The 18110-nt window shown below is 40.3% G+C and overlaps 2 protein-coding genes across 5 annotated transcripts in view; one reads left to right on the top strand and one right to left on the bottom strand.

Moving 5' to 3' along the window:
• LOC103458972 (protein phosphatase 1 regulatory subunit 37) overlaps positions 1-5758 on the bottom strand; it is a 40485-nt gene extending 34727 nt beyond the window's left edge. For 2 of the 4 annotated variants that reach the window (XM_008400131.3, XM_008400132.3), the window contains exons 1-2: positions 4371-4991; positions 3695-3795 (exon numbers count right to left, since the gene is read on the bottom strand). In XM_008400131.3, coding sequence (XP_008398353.2) covers positions 3695-3795; positions 4371-4515 — 246 coding nt within the window. In that variant the 5' untranslated portion in view covers positions 4516-4991. Of the gene's footprint in view, positions 1-3694; positions 3796-4370; positions 4992-5678 lie in introns of those variants that run through there. The other 2 variants (XM_008400134.3, XM_081603210.1) reach the window with 2 other exon arrangements.
• Positions 5759-5993: 235 nt separating this feature from the next.
• Positions 5994-14693, top strand: vrk1 (VRK serine/threonine kinase 1). Its single transcript, XM_008400138.2, has 13 exons — positions 5994-6144; positions 7479-7657; positions 7793-7848; positions 9276-9345; positions 9843-9930; positions 10291-10399; positions 11021-11113; positions 11758-11890; positions 12311-12431; positions 12523-12581; positions 12873-13042; positions 13762-13852; positions 14396-14693. Exons 2-13 carry the CDS (start codon positions 7498-7500, stop codon positions 14536-14538), a joined length of 1293 nt encoding a protein of 430 aa, XP_008398360.2. The 5' UTR covers positions 5994-6144; positions 7479-7497; the 3' UTR covers positions 14539-14693.
• Positions 14694-18110: the final 3417 nt, after the last annotated feature.

Here is an 18110-nt window from a genome sequence, read left to right as displayed (position 1 = left end):
CTTAATGGGAAACAGCTGATTGTTTTGTTTTTATTGTTTATAATTCACTGAATCACTAAACAGAGCGCGGTTTAATAAAACTTTTCAGTGTATTGCATTTGCTGAAGTGAATTGGGAGAATTTTTCTGCAGCGATAATCTTTGTCGTTCATTTCTGGGGGTAAAATTACATCTTTCACCAGCTTGATCTAAATAATGTTTAATATCCATTGATTCCCTGAACCAATCTGAAAACATTTCTGAATATGCCCGAATAACAGGAGTAAAACATTAGACTTCATGTTCAAAAGATGGACCAGAGGGTTGTCTGGCATTTAACTTGTATCAGATCTCCCAGGGTCCTGACAGTTCTCATCCAAAAGTAATGAATCCCTGGACATCGCCATGCAACATGCACAAAGCAGCCCCAGAGGCAGAGCGAGCGTCAAGTGTCCGGTGCCAGAACAACAAGATGCCCAATTCTTGGTGGAAGAAGGGCTCTGTGAGCAAATTTTAAGAGTAGATATTGTAGATTTGGATTGTTTTGGCACAAACAGAACTAAAAACACAAACAGTCTTCAAATCCCCCATCTGTTCCATATTGAAAAACGCTTTGTTCCAATCTTCCATTCCAGATAGGTGACTACCGTTGGGAAATTATCATAACTGTGATAAGCAATGCAGCCATGACTGCTTTTAGTCCAGCTCAAAATGCTCCCCAAAAAGAGGCTTTACAGACGGGGTAAAAGAAAAGAGAAAGGGTATAGACTACGTGCTAAACGTGTTTTGTTTTTTGCTTTTCCTTTTTGTCCAGCACCAGTTCAAAATGGCGTGTTTTTAAAAAGAAAGAAACAATACTCCTACTGATGCACCGTTTAGCATCAACCATTAATCTGTGGGAGTGAAGATTTTATCTTGACTGATGATCTGCAACAAAATAGCAAAACATTCAAAAAACTGACCACGACATATTGTCCTTCTGATGACAAACTATCTAGTGAGCTTGATTATATTTTTTTACAGAAAGATCAGGCCTGTAGGTTTGAGGGTTTCAGATACGTTTTACAATTTAACATATTTTTAAAACTTTAATTTGCAGTGGTGGATGGATGGATTATTGTGATTATTACAAGGAACCCACATAGTCATTTTTCTTCTCTAACTTTTCAGCATCTTGGCTTCCATTGGTTGAACCCATCAGCATCCTTCATACTGATAAGTTTTATTACAAATGTGCAAAGTGGGAATTCGCTAACTTTTTCTGTGCGACTTTGGAGAAGTTCCTGTTTTCAGAAGTGATCTGGAGTTATTGCAGAAACTCTGACCTTTACTGTTGTAATTGAAGCAGCTCCTGAAGTGTTTAAAACATTCCTCCGTTAAGCTCCTTCTTCATTCAGAAGCCGTCGTTTAGAGCCGGTTTGATCGGCCTAATTACTTTTTTAATCACAGAGACCGGCACTCGAGTTCACACAGTGAAATCAGAGTCAAAGCGGGGCGGCCTCCACCCCCGCTGGCTCTAACCTAATATTGTTTACCACTCTTATAAAGATGTCACCAGCAGCAGCACTGTTTTATCCACTTACAGCATTTCAAAGAAGTGCAGAGGGCCTTGTGGGTTCTTAAAAAGCTTTAAATAGTCTTCAGCGCTGATCCTCAGGGGGATCGCCGCACGCCTTATAAGACCTAATTTAATAAATTTGCTCTTTAGGCGTTCTTCTTTTCGATTTGCATCGTCTTATTACAGATTCATTCACATGCAGCCTTTTTTTTTTTTAGGTCTAAATATCTCCCCTCTTAAGTGAATGTTTAAACATACATATTTTTACTGTTTCAGAAAGACCACCTACATTTGTTTTCAGTGCAGCAGGGTTCATTAGCACCTCGGCCTCTGTATGCCTAATGTTAGCATGGCTACGTCTCTAATTTCCCACAAATAATTCCCCTTGATCTTCAGCGAAATTTATGCAGCAGTGGAGAGGTGGAGAGCAGTGATTTAACATGGTAGGTTAGAATAAAGTGAATATGTACATAAAATGAATAATAAATGGCAAAGAATGTCTCAAGAAACTGGAGGGGAAAAGAGAGTGTTGCGTATGTGAATAAAGAATATTAGTAAAGAGAGAGAGTGAAACTGAGTTTACACAAGCAAAAAAAATAATAAAAATCTCCTGCACGCTATGGAAACTGGAATCTATGGCATTTGGGACCACATTCTGAGATTAATTAAATCTTCGTCTGGTATAAAGCAACAAACTTCAAGTGATGGAGATGATAAAAAGACTGAAACCGCAAATTCTTCTTGTTTGTCAATGAAAGGACATTTTAAAGTTTCTTTAAAAACTCCATTAGAAATGTTATTTTTGCCCAGGGACCTAACCACTCCACTTTTTCATGAAACAATCGTGATCTTAAAAGGACTCTACACATCCATCGTCTCCTGCTTATCCAAGGTCAAAAGTTTGGATAAACTCAGACATGAGTAACACTCGTTAGCTTCCTGTAGTAGATCCAAATGTGTTCAAACCAGGAGGAACTCAAACTCTCTGCGGTCAGCTCTGAATCTTCATCACATTTTCCAAAAGTCTATTCAACGCATTGATTTTCTGTATGTAATATTTTTTAAAGATTGGTTTCCAATCGTTCCAATCTATTAGTTTCCATAAGAAAACAAATAAACAACGACAACAAAACAATTAAATGGCTGCGGCTAAAACACTGCTCTCAGAATCCTGACCAACACAAGCAAAACAGACTGTAATACATTTTTTTTAATTATTTTTTTTGTTTTTCAACACACAAACATACTGATCTAAATGGAGTAAACTTAACCATGCACTTACTTTCTATGAAAATTAGTATTTTTTTTAAATAAAAAATAAGGTTTTATATTGTTTAGTCCCAAGAAACAGATTTTTCACATTATGAAAAGATTTGTAAACTAATCTGACTCAGGCTGCTAGAACCAAATCATTTGCATTATGCAACAACATATATTCATACTCGACTTGCCTGTAAAGTGTTTCTCTACCTCTGTGAGTCTTGAAATCCTTTTAGTTTTAATCAGAGCTGTAGCCTACATTTGGCTGTGACAGGCTTGACTTGTGCTGGGTTGTGGTGGTCATATTGATCCGTTTCTGGAGAACTGTAATGTCGTTGCATGTTGCAGTTATTTTATGTGCAGAGTTGCTGATGCTGCTTGGAAGCAAATGCACATTTCCGTTAAACCAATATTTCACTTCGAAGTGTTTGTCTCTGACAATGAGCATCAAAAGTCGCCACATGGTGAAGGATGTTGAGCTTCATGGCTACCGTCACGCCATCGAATATTATCAAATGTCAATAAGATCATGCTGTGGAAGACACATATGAGCTTCTGGAGCTTTTACACATTTACAAGACAGTGACCAGGTTTTTCTTCCTTGGTTACTTTTGAAAAACAGTTTATCTTAAAAGAATGTCTGTCAACCTGGGTATTGTATAAATCTGTATGTTCCATACAGCAAATTGACAAAACTAATTTTTTTGATAGGGATGCTCACTATGATGGGGATGAGTGAATCAATGCATTTGATTGGCAGTGTCTGGTTGGTACTCTCCCTTTTAAATCTTATTGAAACATTGAGGATGGAATTAGCTTTTGTTGCATCGGGGTTCATTTTGAATACTCACAGTTTCACTAATGCAAACATTTACACAAAAGACATTATGCAACACACCTGGAGTTGCTGAAGGATGGCCTCTCTGGGTTGGACCTGGTGTTTACTGCAGCTCTGCTGATAAGCTCCAATTACATCCATTAGGGTGATACAGCTATCATCTAAAACAATAAAATAGTTTTTCTTTTTTTTATATTTCTAAAGTCATCTAAAATAACTCAAATGAGCTTAAAAGAAACCTTTACAGGTGCTGCCATAAAATACTGGTACAAAGTTCAACTTAAATGAAAACCTCAATGTTTTCACTCTCCACTGGGGTTCCACAGAGCTAAATACTCGGGCCTTTTTTTTTTTTTTTGAAATTACGCATTAAGTTCTTCCACTTAAATTGCTTCACATGTCACTGCTATAAAAAACAAATGTGTGCATAATTCTTACTAGATCAAATCATGGTTTCATCTTGCAAATTCAAATTTTGTCTTTCAAACAAATGCAGACAGATCACAGCTGGTTTGTCTTATCTCATGGCTACTTCTCCCAAGGAGAAGAGATTTTGACCAACGAAGTTCTGTGAAGCTCCTTTGACCAAGGAGCTTCACAGAATTATTGCCACACTTCATGGCTACCTTTTTAGTAAACTGAGTGCCCTTTAATTTCAACAAAGTACACAGTAATCGTCTGTTCAGTCCCCCTGCAACTGTAATTCAACTAAATGTGCAGTCAAACAGCAGCTCACCTGTTCCTCCTGCATCCTCTGCGAAGCCGGACACTATCTGTTCATCAGGAGGGAACGACACATGTTTCCCTCTTTTCTTTCTCTTCTTCTGGTTTCTGTCTGGATTCTCTGTGCTGTCCTCACCACTATCACTGCAGCGCGTCATCACAGCAAGATGGGTAAAAAAAAACAAACGAAAGAAAAACGTGTAGTCAGTTTAGCTCAGTCAATGTACGAGACCAAGACGTGGGAAAGGAAAGTGAAGTTTTCCTGATTTCAAAGAGGAAGGGGAACAAACAGGGGCCCACTTCCAGCTGCTCGCCCTGCTAGATGGCACCTGGAAACAATGCACTGAAGAACCAATATCTTATTCATGAGTTGTGCTCCAGGTTGCAGGTGATACTCAATATGTTTGTATCAAATGACACATTCAAAACACACAAGACTTGCAACATTTACATTGCTATTTAAATGCAGCATTCGCAGCAACATTTGGGAGATGGGCTGCAAAGGTGAAGGATTTTTTTTTCTCCATTTCATTATGAGAAAAGCATCACACATACTGATGTCTTTTGATTTTGCACAAAGAACAACACTGAACAAAAACCCCTCTGATCTCAGAGTTGCATGCCATAATGGTAGCCATTTTTCATCTTTTACTGCTTCAGTAGTATCCTTGTGTTCAATAATTTATTTTAGACGGCACCAAATACTAAGGGAAACATGAACTAAAGAGGTTAATTTGAACAGGGAAAGGAATTTGAAAAAAATATGGTAATTTCAGTAAGTGGCCCAAGGCATCAGAATCACGTGATCTTTCAAATGAAGTAAATCCACAAAACATGTTAGTCTTTGTTATTTTATTTTAAAATGAACTTCATCCAAAATGTTTGACTGTCCCGTAAAAAAACACGTTTTCAACTAAGCTTAAGCCGTCAGCTAAATGAATTCACGTTTGACTCTTGAATACTTACAGAGAAGTATAACTCATGGCTGACTAGTTGAAGAAAAGGTTGGCCATTCGGCTGCAAAACTGGCCCCAATAATTTGCCCTCTATTATGGGGCTCATAAACACTTTCTGGAAACAAAGTCTGCACTAATTTACAAATTCCAACCAACTTATTTCAAAAGTAGGGTTTTCAACGAAAAAATAAATGGTAAATTTCGACATTTTAGTTTAACTTTACGAACCTTGAAATCAATTTATAGATCGGTTTATTTTGTTGTTGTTTTCTTGGTTGACAATTTGTCATTTTAGGTTGAAGAGTGCAGCTATGTTTTCTAAGTTTTATACAAATTGTATTTAAGCATCCTATAAATTAATTTACCACATGAAGTCGTTCTTCGTCGGTAGTATTGCTGCATCCAAAGTGGTTTTAGTGTAGGTAGGACATGCCAGGCAGAATTATAGTTCAATAACTTCAAGAAACGGGAAATTTTAAAGAATTAATGTTTTAGTATGTATAGGGGAAAATTAGTAAAAATATGCATTATTTGTTGTAGGCTTTATTTGGTGAATCATTTATATACATTACGTCTATATTAATTTAAACTCTTAAATAAAATGCGTCGTCGGTTCTTTCTGATGACAGAGGTGTATATTTTGAGTCTGAATACAGATTTTCCGAGGTGCTGTTGTTTCCTGAATGCACCTTTACGTCCTGCCCGTTACGCGTAGTGTTGGGCCAATAGAAAGCGTAAGCGCCGTGACGCCGCTTCCTGAGCGGTAGTTTTGCTGCTTGTCTGTCTTCGAACAATTTTAGCCAACGATCATCTATAAAGAACACATCCAGGGTGTGTATTGTTATTTTAATCCTCGTCAATGGGTGACGTATACACAAGACTTAAGATTTTTAAACTGAGCAGTTGTAGTGAGTCTGCGCAGTTAGCACGATGCTAACCGGTGTGTGTTTCGGTTATATTTGTTTACACTGCGGCTCACAGGTAGCATTAAAGCCATTTATCTGGTTACACAGAGGTTCATTTACACTATAAACAGAAATTGATGGCATGGTAGAGAAAGAACATCCTTTAGTGCGTTTCAGGTTCCTAAACTTCTCGGAACTGTCTTAGTTTACGTGATGACATCACTTTTTATATCCGGGTTTGAGCATCACTTGTTCCCCAGTGTGGAAATCTGTGCACCAAGTGGACGTGGTTTGGTTTGTACTCCATTTTAACGACTCATCAGCCGCGACTTCACCCAGATCTTCCGTTTAGATCCATCAGCCAGAATGTCTGACACCCAATTCGACCGTGTGACTGAACACAACAAAGTTGTTTGGTCGCAGAGATGGAAATGTAGACGCTCGTACTGCCTCGTCTTTCTTCCAATGTTCCTCTCAGTTGTGCAGATTCATCATGGTTGAAAATTTGTGAATGGCATTGTTAAGATGATATCCAGTTAGTGATACATCTGTCAAGCTTAGGGCGGTTTTTCTTTTCGTGATTTCGAACCAAAGTCGGTGCTAAAACCAGGAATTTGCTCCAGTTCTTCTCCGATTTTCCACAACCAGAGCTCCATGAACATCCAATTAATCTGCCGTCCTCCATTTGTATTATTTAGGATTTTTGTTTAAGTGCACAGCTTCACCTTCACAAATTAAATAATATTGCTCTCCGTACTATCCATTCAAGCAAGAACCCTAACATTACAAATGTATTAATGTTTTTTTAATGCAACAATGTTTGTAAGCACTTAATAACATTTTTAACATTTTTCACTAACTTTGAAGGATGACTTAAATATTTTTTAACCTTTATTATTAATGATGTTTCAATGTTTTTTTATTGAGTGAGCCCTAACAGCAACTTGACAGTTCTATTATTTGAATCAAGAGACATTAAGTCTCACTTATCCTTCCTGCTGTATTAGAATACAAATGTCACAATTTTTGATTTAAAAAATAACCTTGTGTATCATTTTTGAAAGTATTTTTATGGGCATGTACCAGTTTATCCATCAATAAAACTATTAAGTTTCAGCTTCTGGACACAGCTTGCCAATCAGAGCACACACAGCTTCCTTATATCAGTTTTTTAAAAGAAAAACTATCTAGTAGCAAGCTGCAGTCTGTGAGCCCATCTATTGGAACTTCATTCTTTAAATCTGGAATTATCTCTTACAGCTCTAACCGTCCGTTTCCGATGCCTCCTAAAGCCAAGGCAGTGGGGAAAGGAAGAGCTCCTGCTAAGCGGAAGCTGGCAGAGGAGTTCCCACCTGGAGAAGTCCTGACAGATACTGGAAAGAAGTCCTGGAAGCTGGGAGCTCCAATCGGCAAGGGGGGCTTTGGTCTCTTATACCTGGGTATGAACCCCCCAGCACCTACTTGCTTTTTATCTGAGCTTGTTTGATTTTAAACATATAAACAGGATTCTGTAAAAGGTATGTTTTTTTATATGAGCATTACCGACTCCCAACGTTCACTCTGTTTTTCACCAGCTGATCAAAATTCTGACAAACCCGTTGGACCAGATGCTCCCTATGTCATCAAAGTGGTGAGACAGATTACGGTTGCATTGTTTAGACGTCCCCAACATTTTTGTATGACATGAACACCTTCTGAGGTACTTCCTCTGAAACAGTAAAAAAAAAAAAAAAACTGAGACATCATTGGGTTGTTTTGTTTTCTGTTTGAAAAAATCTTGAATGAGGAGAAGTATATCTGTTACCTGGAGGGAGTCCAGAAAAAAACATTTTCACTTCAGCAGAAGTGATTTGTAGTAAAACCAGAGCGTCTGCCTCATTAACTGCAACAGAGTGGAATCTATCAGAGGTGCATGATAAATCGGTCCTGATTTCCTTGGTTTTGGGATATCGGTGACGAGCCGATACAAGTGAAGTTGATCTTATCCATCGATCTTATTTAACTCGACAAAGGTCTAAAAATCAACCACTGTCCTCTAGTGCTCTGCTGTGAGAGGTTTGACTGACAGACATGCCCACCGAGTGATGTCTGCACATTTGCAGTTAACAATAGTCGCCCACTGTTGCCAACTCAGCACCTTTCTCGCTGTATTGTCATCATTTCAGACAAAAAAAAAAATCGATGCAATGACAATGCATGTGGATGCCTGAATGTTAGCCCAACCATTAGTCATTTGTAGTTTATTATGAAAAAACCTCAGAACCATGATCCTCGCGTGTGGTCTTTAGATCCCTTACCATATGGCATTTGGTTGCTATACAAGCAGTTAAATTTGGTTTAGATTGCTGGTCAAAAATAAAACGATGTGTGTTTGACTTTCCTTGTGGTTGGACTTTGTAACAGATTGAAGGTGAGAATTTCTTCCATATTGTCTTCATTTCAAACACTCCAGAACCTTCAGACAGAACTAGAGGAATTTGCTGCAAGTGAAAAGCAGCTTGCGTAGAGATTAGCAGCTCAGAGCCCAAAGCCAAGGTCTATAGCTGGAAAAGAGTTAAATGCCAGGGTGAGGATGAAGTACCGCTCCAAGTTTAGAAGTTCTAGTATCTTATGGTTTTGTTGATAAGTAGAGGAAGTGGGAGCAGCATCTGTCATGATTTGTACTCTTTAGCGAGAGCTGAACTAAAAGGGGAAATTTAGTTCTGTAGTCTGGAAAAGTATGGTATTTGATTTGAGCGTTTTCCAGACTTTCCTCCATTGTTTAATTCTTCATCCATAAAACACACAGATTAATATTTGGCAGTTTCATTACTTCCAAATGTATGAACTCAATCCTGCAGCCAGTTGGATATAAAATGAGTACATTTAAGAAGTCGGTCCCCTCCAACACAAACTGTGGGTCCATTCAGCTCATACAGGAGTGTATCCCTGTGGCTTAAATTGATTTTTCTCGTCACTAAAATTTTAATGAATTAGGACATCCTCCTTTTTTTTTTTCTTTTTCTTTACTGGATAAATAATGTGGACTAACTCCGGCGGTGGTGGTTGTGTCCGCAGGAGCCGAGTGAAAACGGACCGCTCTTCTCTGAGCTGCATTTTTACATGAGAGCTGCCAAGCCGGATCTCAGTGAGTCCCATCATCATCATCACAATCATCATCATCATCAGCCATCAGCTCCCAGAGCTAACCCTGTGATCAGAACACCGAGCATGTCTGCAGCAGGCCAAGCAAATAAAACAAAGGCAACTTTCTTAATTAAAACCAGTGTGTTGCTGCAGAGGGCTCCTCTGAGGGAGGGGAGGGCGGAGCTCTCCTGGCCCCCAGGCCACCGCTCTGCATTTTATATAATAACAATCCAAATGTCAATCTCCCCTGACAATTAACTGCTATATTACTAAGGAAGCAAAGGCTCATCTTTTATTCATGTGGGACTCTCACGTTGTTGGTAAATATTTGTCCCAGCAGCAGATTAGCTCCCAGCCACGCTGGACAAACACACACACACCTTGCAACATACAGAACTGTAATCTCATGGCGTTCCTACTCTAGTACATCATAGTTTTCTTTGGAAGTTTGAGCAACCAACACCATCTCTAATTTAATTGTTTCCTCTTGTTGTGCAGTTCAGATCTGGTTGAAGGAGCAGAAGCTGAAGCATGTGGGAGTTCCCAGGTACTGGGGCTCAGGTCTGCATAGCAAAGGAGACAAAAGGTGAGCTGAGGATCATTTTTATGTTTTATAATATGACTGTAATCCTCTTAGGCTACTTTTTAGGCTTGAATCTCAAATGCTTCTTTATAAAATAACTGATTTAAGGATTTAACTTCTATTGGGTTTGTTGAGGAAGCACATTCAATGCAATTAAACTTAGCCAAAGGTTTATGTATATGTATTAAAATTAAGCAAATCACAACAGATAAGGAGATGCTGCTTATCTGATAAGCAGTATCTAATCTGCTTATGTTGAAATGTGATTAGATCACATTTCAACATTTCATCAATCTACTTGTTGCAAAAGGAAGAATGATGTTTCTGTTGGGTGTTTCATCTGTGCTTCTGTTTTCTTTTCAGGTACCGCTTCATGGTGATCGACAGGCTCGGGACTGACCTGCAAAAGAAGTTTGAGGAATGTGGAAAGAAATTCCCTAGAAAACTGGTCCTGCAGCTCGGCCTCCGCCTGGTGGGTCACCAGTCATTCCAGTTTGTTCATTTTCCTTTTGCAGCTTCTACTGAACTCTGAATAAATGCCAAACATCTGAGGCATTTCCGAGAAACTGCGTAGTTTTTATAAATTCAAAATTTGTAAAAACTTTACATTTTTATAGTTTTAATAAAAAAAAATTATAAATTACAAATTTAAATAATTTTTTAAAATACATTTTTAGTTTTTATAAATTTGAAATTTACAAAAAGGATATAAAAAAATAACAGCAAAGCAGCTGTCAAAAATTGCTGAATAGCGTTGACGTTACGACTGGAACGTCAAAATTAGGGATCATTGCTAGCAACATGGAGAACACAGAAAACACTGACAGCAAAATCTCCAGCTTGAAATTCAGATCAAAAAGGGAAGATTAATATGCTGAACGTCCAAGAAGGAAAACTCTTAGAACTGTAGCTTGGAGACCTAGCCAACCAGCACCCAAGGAGACATTTAAATGTCTCTGTGGTGAACCGAGTCAGCCTGTTATTCACCACTGTAGCGAATGTCTGCTTGTGAAGGAAATTCTAGTTCAAAACACTAAAATCCAGGTTCATGCAGCTCTCATCATCTCCTCATCCTCCCTGTTTCTCTGTGCAGCTGGACACTCTGGAGTTCATCCACGAGCACGAGTACGTGCACGCCGACATCAAAGCATCAAACCTGCTTCTGAGCCACAAAGATCCCAACCAGGTCAGTACCAGTGAAACCAGCACGCTGCAGGTTCAAGATCAGAAATGTTCTTTGTAGTTGAGAATCAGTGTTTTCTGTGACCTGAGATGATTGTGTTTGTGTGTGTGTGTTTTTTTTATTGTTATACACTCAAATTGCTTCATTAGACTCAATTAAAGCCTGCAGAGCATGTGTGTGTGTGTGAGATTAAAAGGAAGCAGCTTTGAGATTTTTCCAGCAAACAAGGTGGGGGTGGGGGCAAATATTTAATTTGGAGATTAATAATGTATCAGTGGTGTTGTTATTAAAGAGCTATTTATAAATGACAATTTAAAAATCAGCCCTGCGGGATTTCAGCATCATGTAGAGTGGCTGTTTTTAGATTAATTTTTTTTTAATGCTCTTAAAGCTCCCTTTTCTGAGCTGCAGGGTTTTCACATAGCTTCTTTATTAAAACCCAAACGGACTCAGGATTTGTGGAAATAAGCAAAGATTTTCCTGTCTCCGTTTCCTGTTGTAATTTGACTGTTTTGTCCAACCTGGAGGAAACTGTGCAGCACCGTCTCATCATGCAACACACCAAGTCATCTTCAGCTTCTTCTTAACGTCTGACTGCACCCCCGAGCCTATGAGGTGTGTAAATGAACATATGCGCCATCTTGCAGGTTTACCTGGTCGATTACGGGCTGGCTTACAGGTACGCACCTGACGGCGTCCCCAAGGAGTACAAAGAAGACCCGAAGAAATGTCACGACGGAACCATCGAGTTCACCAGCATCGACGCCCACAAAGGAGCATGTAGGTCCAAATGACACAATCTGGTTGATCCAATGTTTTTAAATTAGCCTTTTCTTTCACCCGGTAAAATGAAATTATTTCACTGTTAATCTCGGCCAATCTTGGTAAGCAATCTGAACGGTGTTGTATGCTCAGTAGTGTTAATAAAATAAAAAACACAGTGCGCAGTGTTATTACTTTTATGGATCAGTGATGTGGTGAGTGAGGGGCTGATATGTCCAAGCCTGTGTGTTAAACTAGGAAGATTCTCTGGAATTAGATTAATATTGATCTCTTGATGGGAAAACAAAGTGAATAAGTGGATTTAAACAGTGTCTTATTATATCAGGCTGGACTTATCGTATTCCTTTCAGCTGTTCTTGGTGTGATTGAACTTGCTCTGTTTTTTGTTTTTTTATTTATTTATTTTTTTGGCTGCAGCTCCCTCCAGGCGCAGCGACCTGCAGATCCTCGGTTTCTGCATGGTCCAGTGGCTCTGTGGTCGGCTCCCCTGGGAGGACCGGCTGCAGGACCCGCTTTACGTCAGAGACTCCAAGATCAGGTGGGACTTGGGACAAAATCCGGGCTGCAGCTGGAATCGCTTGGCTTTCTCCAAATATCCTAAATATGCATTACATGTCTTCCCCTCCTAGGAGTCAGGAAGACATCTCTGATTTTCTGTCCAAGTGTTTCCCCCCTCAAGAAAAACCAGGTGAGAAGAGAACTGAAAGTTAGCTCTCTTTATTCCAACCAGGTGCTAAAATGCAACAACAGTTGTAATTTTAGGTCAATTGTTTTATTAAGACAGAAAATCGGTGTGATTGGTTGTTTTTGTGTTGGCTGTCTCCTCCTCTTTAAGGCAGAGACATTTGATCTTCTTCTTTCTTCTGCTTCCCTGAACTTCAGCCATCATAATAAAGCAACATTTCTCTGAACACAATAGACCTCAACCCGTTTAAATGGCTGTATAATTGAAGCTGACGCAGGTGCGCCCATGTTCTAGATGAGCTCCAGAAGTTCATGGAGGAAGTGAAGTCTCTAGACTACAAAGACACGCCTCCGTACAAGAAGCTGCGATCCATCCTGCAGAACGGGCTGAAGAGCATCCAGGCGAAAGATGACGGCCAGCTGGAGTTCACACCTGTCAGCAGAGTGACAACACCTCCTGCCAAGGTCAGCACACACACATGTGCATACACACATTCTGAGACTTTCAGAAATCGGTTCATAATCTGTTGGATAGCCGTTTGCATTTCAAATCAGTCCCTTGGAGTCACATAAAACTCATCCTGATCCAGTTTCTTTTTTCCACCTTTTTATTTTATGCCGCTGCCATTGTTCTGCGCTCTTTGTTTCTGTGCCACGTTTGCTCTTTGTGCATATGGAAGATACCACCAGGGACCAGCGTTTCCAGCCAAAAGGTTGCCGGGTCTCTGCGCTGGTTATTGTATGTAATTATCCTGCCAATCTGTTCACCTCAGCAGGCGCCGCGTGGCCATCATTAGGCATCAAAATGCAGCAGTAGATAAAGGGGAGGAGGAGTGATGGAGAGAAACGGGTGGCGGGAGAAAGTCGTCTTTCATAGACGTCGGTCTCTGACTGAGTTCATCAGCGGTTCTTCTTTCAGCCCCCAACTGGAGCTGCAGCTCTGCCTGGGTCATGATTCCTGTCACGTTTATGTTGCCCTCTGAACTGTGAGACTTGAACTGGAGATGTTTCTGGTATTTTAATGGCCAGAAAAAAGAAGTACAGATTTGTAGCAGTGCAACTGCACAGGAGAAGATATACTGATTAACATTTTTCTTCAACAATGACAATTTTTACACAATAAAGTAAAAGAATAAGCTAAAGAACAGATCACATTCTATTATTTTAATTTCTGACTTTAAAAGGTGACCAAGAGGAAGAAAGCAGCAGACAAAATGGAGGAGAACGATGCTGAAGGAAGTTCTGTCAAGAAAAGGAAGCCTTCAAAGGAAAAAGGTGAGATTCCAACAACATGCATGTAGGGCTTGATGATATATCACAGTATAAGGTTTTCATATCGGTCGATATCGATAATTATTGACTAGTTTTTGTTTTAAATGTCTGAAATACAACCAAACTGATGACATGACTTTTTCTGTTTCAACCACAGTCTCCTCTGAAGTTGTTTTACTCGTTCTCTTGTTTAATATTTCGCTGTTGTTTTTATTATGAAGTTATGAAGCACAGTGGCAAAAACATGAAACTGCTGCTGTGCACGTTGCTCAACAGGTTGTTGCTAGGTAACCGGAAAGCGAGTGAGTTTGTTGATGCTACCAAACTTGCCTAGCTGGTTGTGCATCTAAAGCCTTTCCTCTGCCTACATCTCCCAGAATTCTGTTGGATTCTAGTTTGGAGTTCAGACATATTATCTGTTGATATTGCTCATGTATTTATTGTGATATATTACTTTTCATCTGCTACATGTATTGTTCGTGGCTTTTTACTGCGGGTTGAGTCAGTCCTGTTCAGTGAATTATGGAGCTGATTTTCCTCCTGCAGAGGTCAATGGAAAGAAGGAAAGCTCCAAAGCTGCTCCCAGAGCTCGAAAGGGTGACAAGAAATCCAAACTGGTGGACATGGCAACCCAGACGTCGCCTGGACTTGCCCGGCAGACCAGAGGAAGAAAGAAAGTCGACTCCTAAATGTTCATCTGTTTCTACACTCCTCCTTTTTCTTTCTGTTTCTGCTGCTTCTTAAACATTGAACTGTTTTTTTTTTATGTAGTAATACTCTGAAAAATGTTTGTCTGTGCCTGAGTGAAGCCAGAGTTGTTGAAATAAAGAGGAACTTAAACTAATATTTTTGTAATTTCAGCCACTGCTACACTAATTTATCAGTTATTTTTCAATTTCTGTCGGAATTTATCTTTATAAGCAGCATAACTCGTTTTGTTGGAATTTCTGTGATATTTCACTGATTTTCTGCACATTGAAAGCTTTTATATTGCGCTCTGTTTAGCTCATTAGAAGTAGTCGTGCACATTAAACAGCCTGGCTGTAAGAGCCCTTTTTGGCACCCAAATCTTTGGAAGGTGTTATGTCCTACAGAGGTGCTGATTAAAAATTAAGAGATAAAATGCGGGACACTCTTCCTGTTTATTGGATTATTGGAGGAAATGCTGGATGGCCCATGCAAAGACTTGGTCAGCCTCATCAGGACTTGATAAAATAACTCGGCTGATGAACATTTTTCTGAAGTTTATCCCAAAATCTAAAGTTGATCTTCTTATTACAGCTGCGTACATGGTCGCTGATTCCCAGAAAGATTAGAGGGATTGTTTTTAATTAATAATGAAAATATATATTCTTGATTTAAAGGTTACAGTCCAGCTTCCAGATCAGTGCTTTATAAAGTCATACACCAGCCACAACCTACAACGCAGCTCCAATGAAGTCGTTACCTCGGAGACGGGATGATGCAGGAGCCTTAAATCTCCATGTTTGTGCGTCTTAGGTTTCCCCAGAAGATGTCGGAAACTCAAGTCAGACGATCAGAGTTCTGTTCTCCATTACAGCGAGCGCTCACGTTAACACTTCACACTCGAGATGTTGCTGACAAGCTGTCCGTTTCCTCCTCATCTGCCTCCTGACTCAGGCCCCCACCTCTCTCATTAACTCCCAACAGGCTTCCTCCCTACGGAGGAAGACATCTCCACTAATATTGGTGGCGTGAGGGCCCTCGGGGGAGGGGGGCTGCAGCGGCTGGTGGCTAGCTATTGATTGCTGCAGCCTCCTCAGGAGTAAAGAGCCTCTCCAGCCCCCTCCCACATTTTGACCTCAGGGGCGTCACAGCCGTGGGCCCACAGCAGGGGGCAGCAGTACATAATGACAGTAAATTGATGTTGCAGGACGGCGGGGGGAGCAGGGATGGAAAAGAGGAAGAAGGGCCCGGCTAATTCGTTGTGGGGGTCTTACCTGAGCGTCCTCTGCGGTCGGCCTGCGATGGGCGAGCCTCGCAGCAGTCGACTAACCGCTGCACTCATGATATGGAAGCCGACCCTCCCCAGGCCAGAACTCAATAGCAGTTTCCTCAAACGCCGGGTTTCTGTGTTTGTGACAATTGTCAGTGTTTTCTGTGGTGGTGGGGGTCCAAAACTTACAAAGGACTGTTGGAATGTTTGAGGCCAACAGTTTGGAGATGGATGTAATCTCATGAATATCTCCTGGTTTTAAATCAACCTGAGTTGCTAATCAAATACATTGATCAGCTGATCATCAGCGTGTCCGCCTTTCACTCAGTGGATTAAGATTTTATGCACATTTTATACCCCATTCATTATTATAGAAATGGTTTGCAACACTGCTGCAAATCTACAACACAGTAAGAAGCAGGGTTTTTGTAAGGGCCTACTCAAAGTCCAGGCGCTTGTCAGATTGAAATGCAGTGATGGGACGACAACAGAGCTGGACAGAGAACACAGTGGATTTGAGTGCTGATGAAATAGGCTGCAAACACATCAGAAAACAAATAAGATTTTACTCTTCTTATGGTTTTTGTTGCCATGAAATAGTCAAAAACAGGTTTAAGAATTGAGCTGAAGGCTGTTATAAAGCAGCAGATGGCGAGAAACCAAACTGACACACTAAATCGGTAAATCATGTCGTATTTCAAGATATTAAACTAAGCCAACATATATTTTTGACATTCTGGTGCCTGTTAAGACTCGGAATGTGATGTAAAAAGTTCCAGAGAAGTAATTTTTCTTTTCATTGAGCTTTAATGTAAATCGTACGCGGCTCTTTGTCTTGCACATGTGAATAATGTGCTGTGTCAGTGGCCTCCTGCGTCGTATTGCTGCATTCTCCGGCTCTCCAATTGTCACAGCTTCAACAATAAATCTGCATTTCACCCTCCTCCCGCTCCTCAGCCAGGTAACACACACACACACACACATTTTATTCCAGCCACCTTCCAGCCCTAAAAAAAAAAAAAGAACTTTCCAACAGTTGCAATCATCCACACCTCCTTCCCGGCAAACTCCTGGATAAAAAGATGCAATGAAATTTCACTGTTTGCACTATAATTTTAGTTCTCATTTTCCTTCTATTTCTTTGTCAAAGCAACACAGAGAAATGTGCACACAGGTTCCAGGTGTGGGTGCAGTGTGTGGCTGAAGTTCCGCTACATTTGCCTTTCGAGTTGTGTGTAAATATTAGAAAGCAGCGGGTTGCTGGAGCAGGGGAGAAGCCAGCCAAAGCAACAGCAGCACAGAGACGGGCGTCCTTATCGGTTTTGTGTTCAGACTCCAGCGTGCTCCTGCTGTTTGTAATCTGCAGCCGCCGCTGTGAGCAAAACTGGACAGGCATTTATTGTCCCAGCAGGAGGACGCTTGACAAGAGAATGTTAAACACTCAGCTACCTGCAATTTTCACCAGACGATAGCAGACATGATAAAATATACACACACATTTAATTTCAGATTTTTTCTTTAGGTGTGGAGAAGCAGCAGTAAAATGAAACTTAGAAAAGCTGGAGCCCTTTCTCTGCTGCTGATTCTTCAGATGGAGGGTCAACTTCGCTCTTCAGAATGTCCACTGCAGAATATCTGAGGGCGTTCATGCAGATTATTAGAAGCACAAAGGTTTTTTTTGTGGGGTGGAAAAGGGGTGAGCCGTCTGTCCTTGTCCAGCAGCCTTGATAACAATGTGAACGCTCAGTGGCAAGAAAAATATCATTGGATGTCCTGTTTAGGTTTTTGCCACAAGTGAAGGAAGATTCTCTGGTCAGACAAGACCATATTGAATATTCCAGATGCAAAGAAAGTTTGGAACATACCAAATCCACTGCAAAACATGGTAGAAGAAGCATGATGATGTGGGGAAACTTATTTTCCTTTGCAGATACGAGGAGAACGGAGGTAATGGAAGGATGAAAGGAAGACAAATACAAAACAGTCCCGAAAAAAACCTTACTAAATATCAAAAACACACTTACGGAGATTCACCGTTTTGGAGGATGACAGCCTTGGAACATTTTATTCATTATTTTCTGTAAATTGATGTTGGGCTTTCAGAGCCCATTGGAAGAATTTAAAACGTTTTCATCTCCAGTCTTCTTCATGTTATTTCACGCATCGGCAATTAAAATAAATTATTTTTTGCAGCTCACAAAACCATCTTTTGCTAACTCACAGTGTTGCTCCTGTGAGACCAAACATTTGAAATTCTTCCACCCTGAGGCGGACACTTCATCTCCACCAGCCGCAGCCCGTCTG

The sequence above is a fragment of the Poecilia reticulata genome, chromosome 22 (assembly GCF_904066995.2).
Source record: "Poecilia reticulata chromosome 22, P_reticulata-male-v2, whole genome shotgun sequence".
Taxonomy (NCBI): domain Eukaryota; kingdom Metazoa; phylum Chordata; class Actinopteri; order Cyprinodontiformes; family Poeciliidae; genus Poecilia; species Poecilia reticulata.
Note: the sequence above shows the minus strand (reverse complement) of the source record. Positions and strands in the feature narration are given on the sequence as shown.

What these genes read in the sequence shown, in the direction of transcription:
- vrk1 (XM_008400138.2), top strand. Translation starts at nt 7,498, where the DNA reads ATGCCTCCTAAAGCCAAGGCAGTGGGGAAAGGAAGAGCTCCTGCTAAG. An exon ending in CATAGCAAAGGAGACAAAAG is followed by an intron (nt 9,931 to 10,290) that starts GTGAGCTGAGGA and finishes TTTTCTTTTCAG; the next exon opens with GTACCGCTTCATGGTGATCG. An exon ending in GCCACAAAGATCCCAACCAG is followed by an intron (nt 11,114 to 11,757) that starts GTCAGTACCAGT and finishes GCCATCTTGCAG; the next exon opens with GTTTACCTGGTCGATTACGG.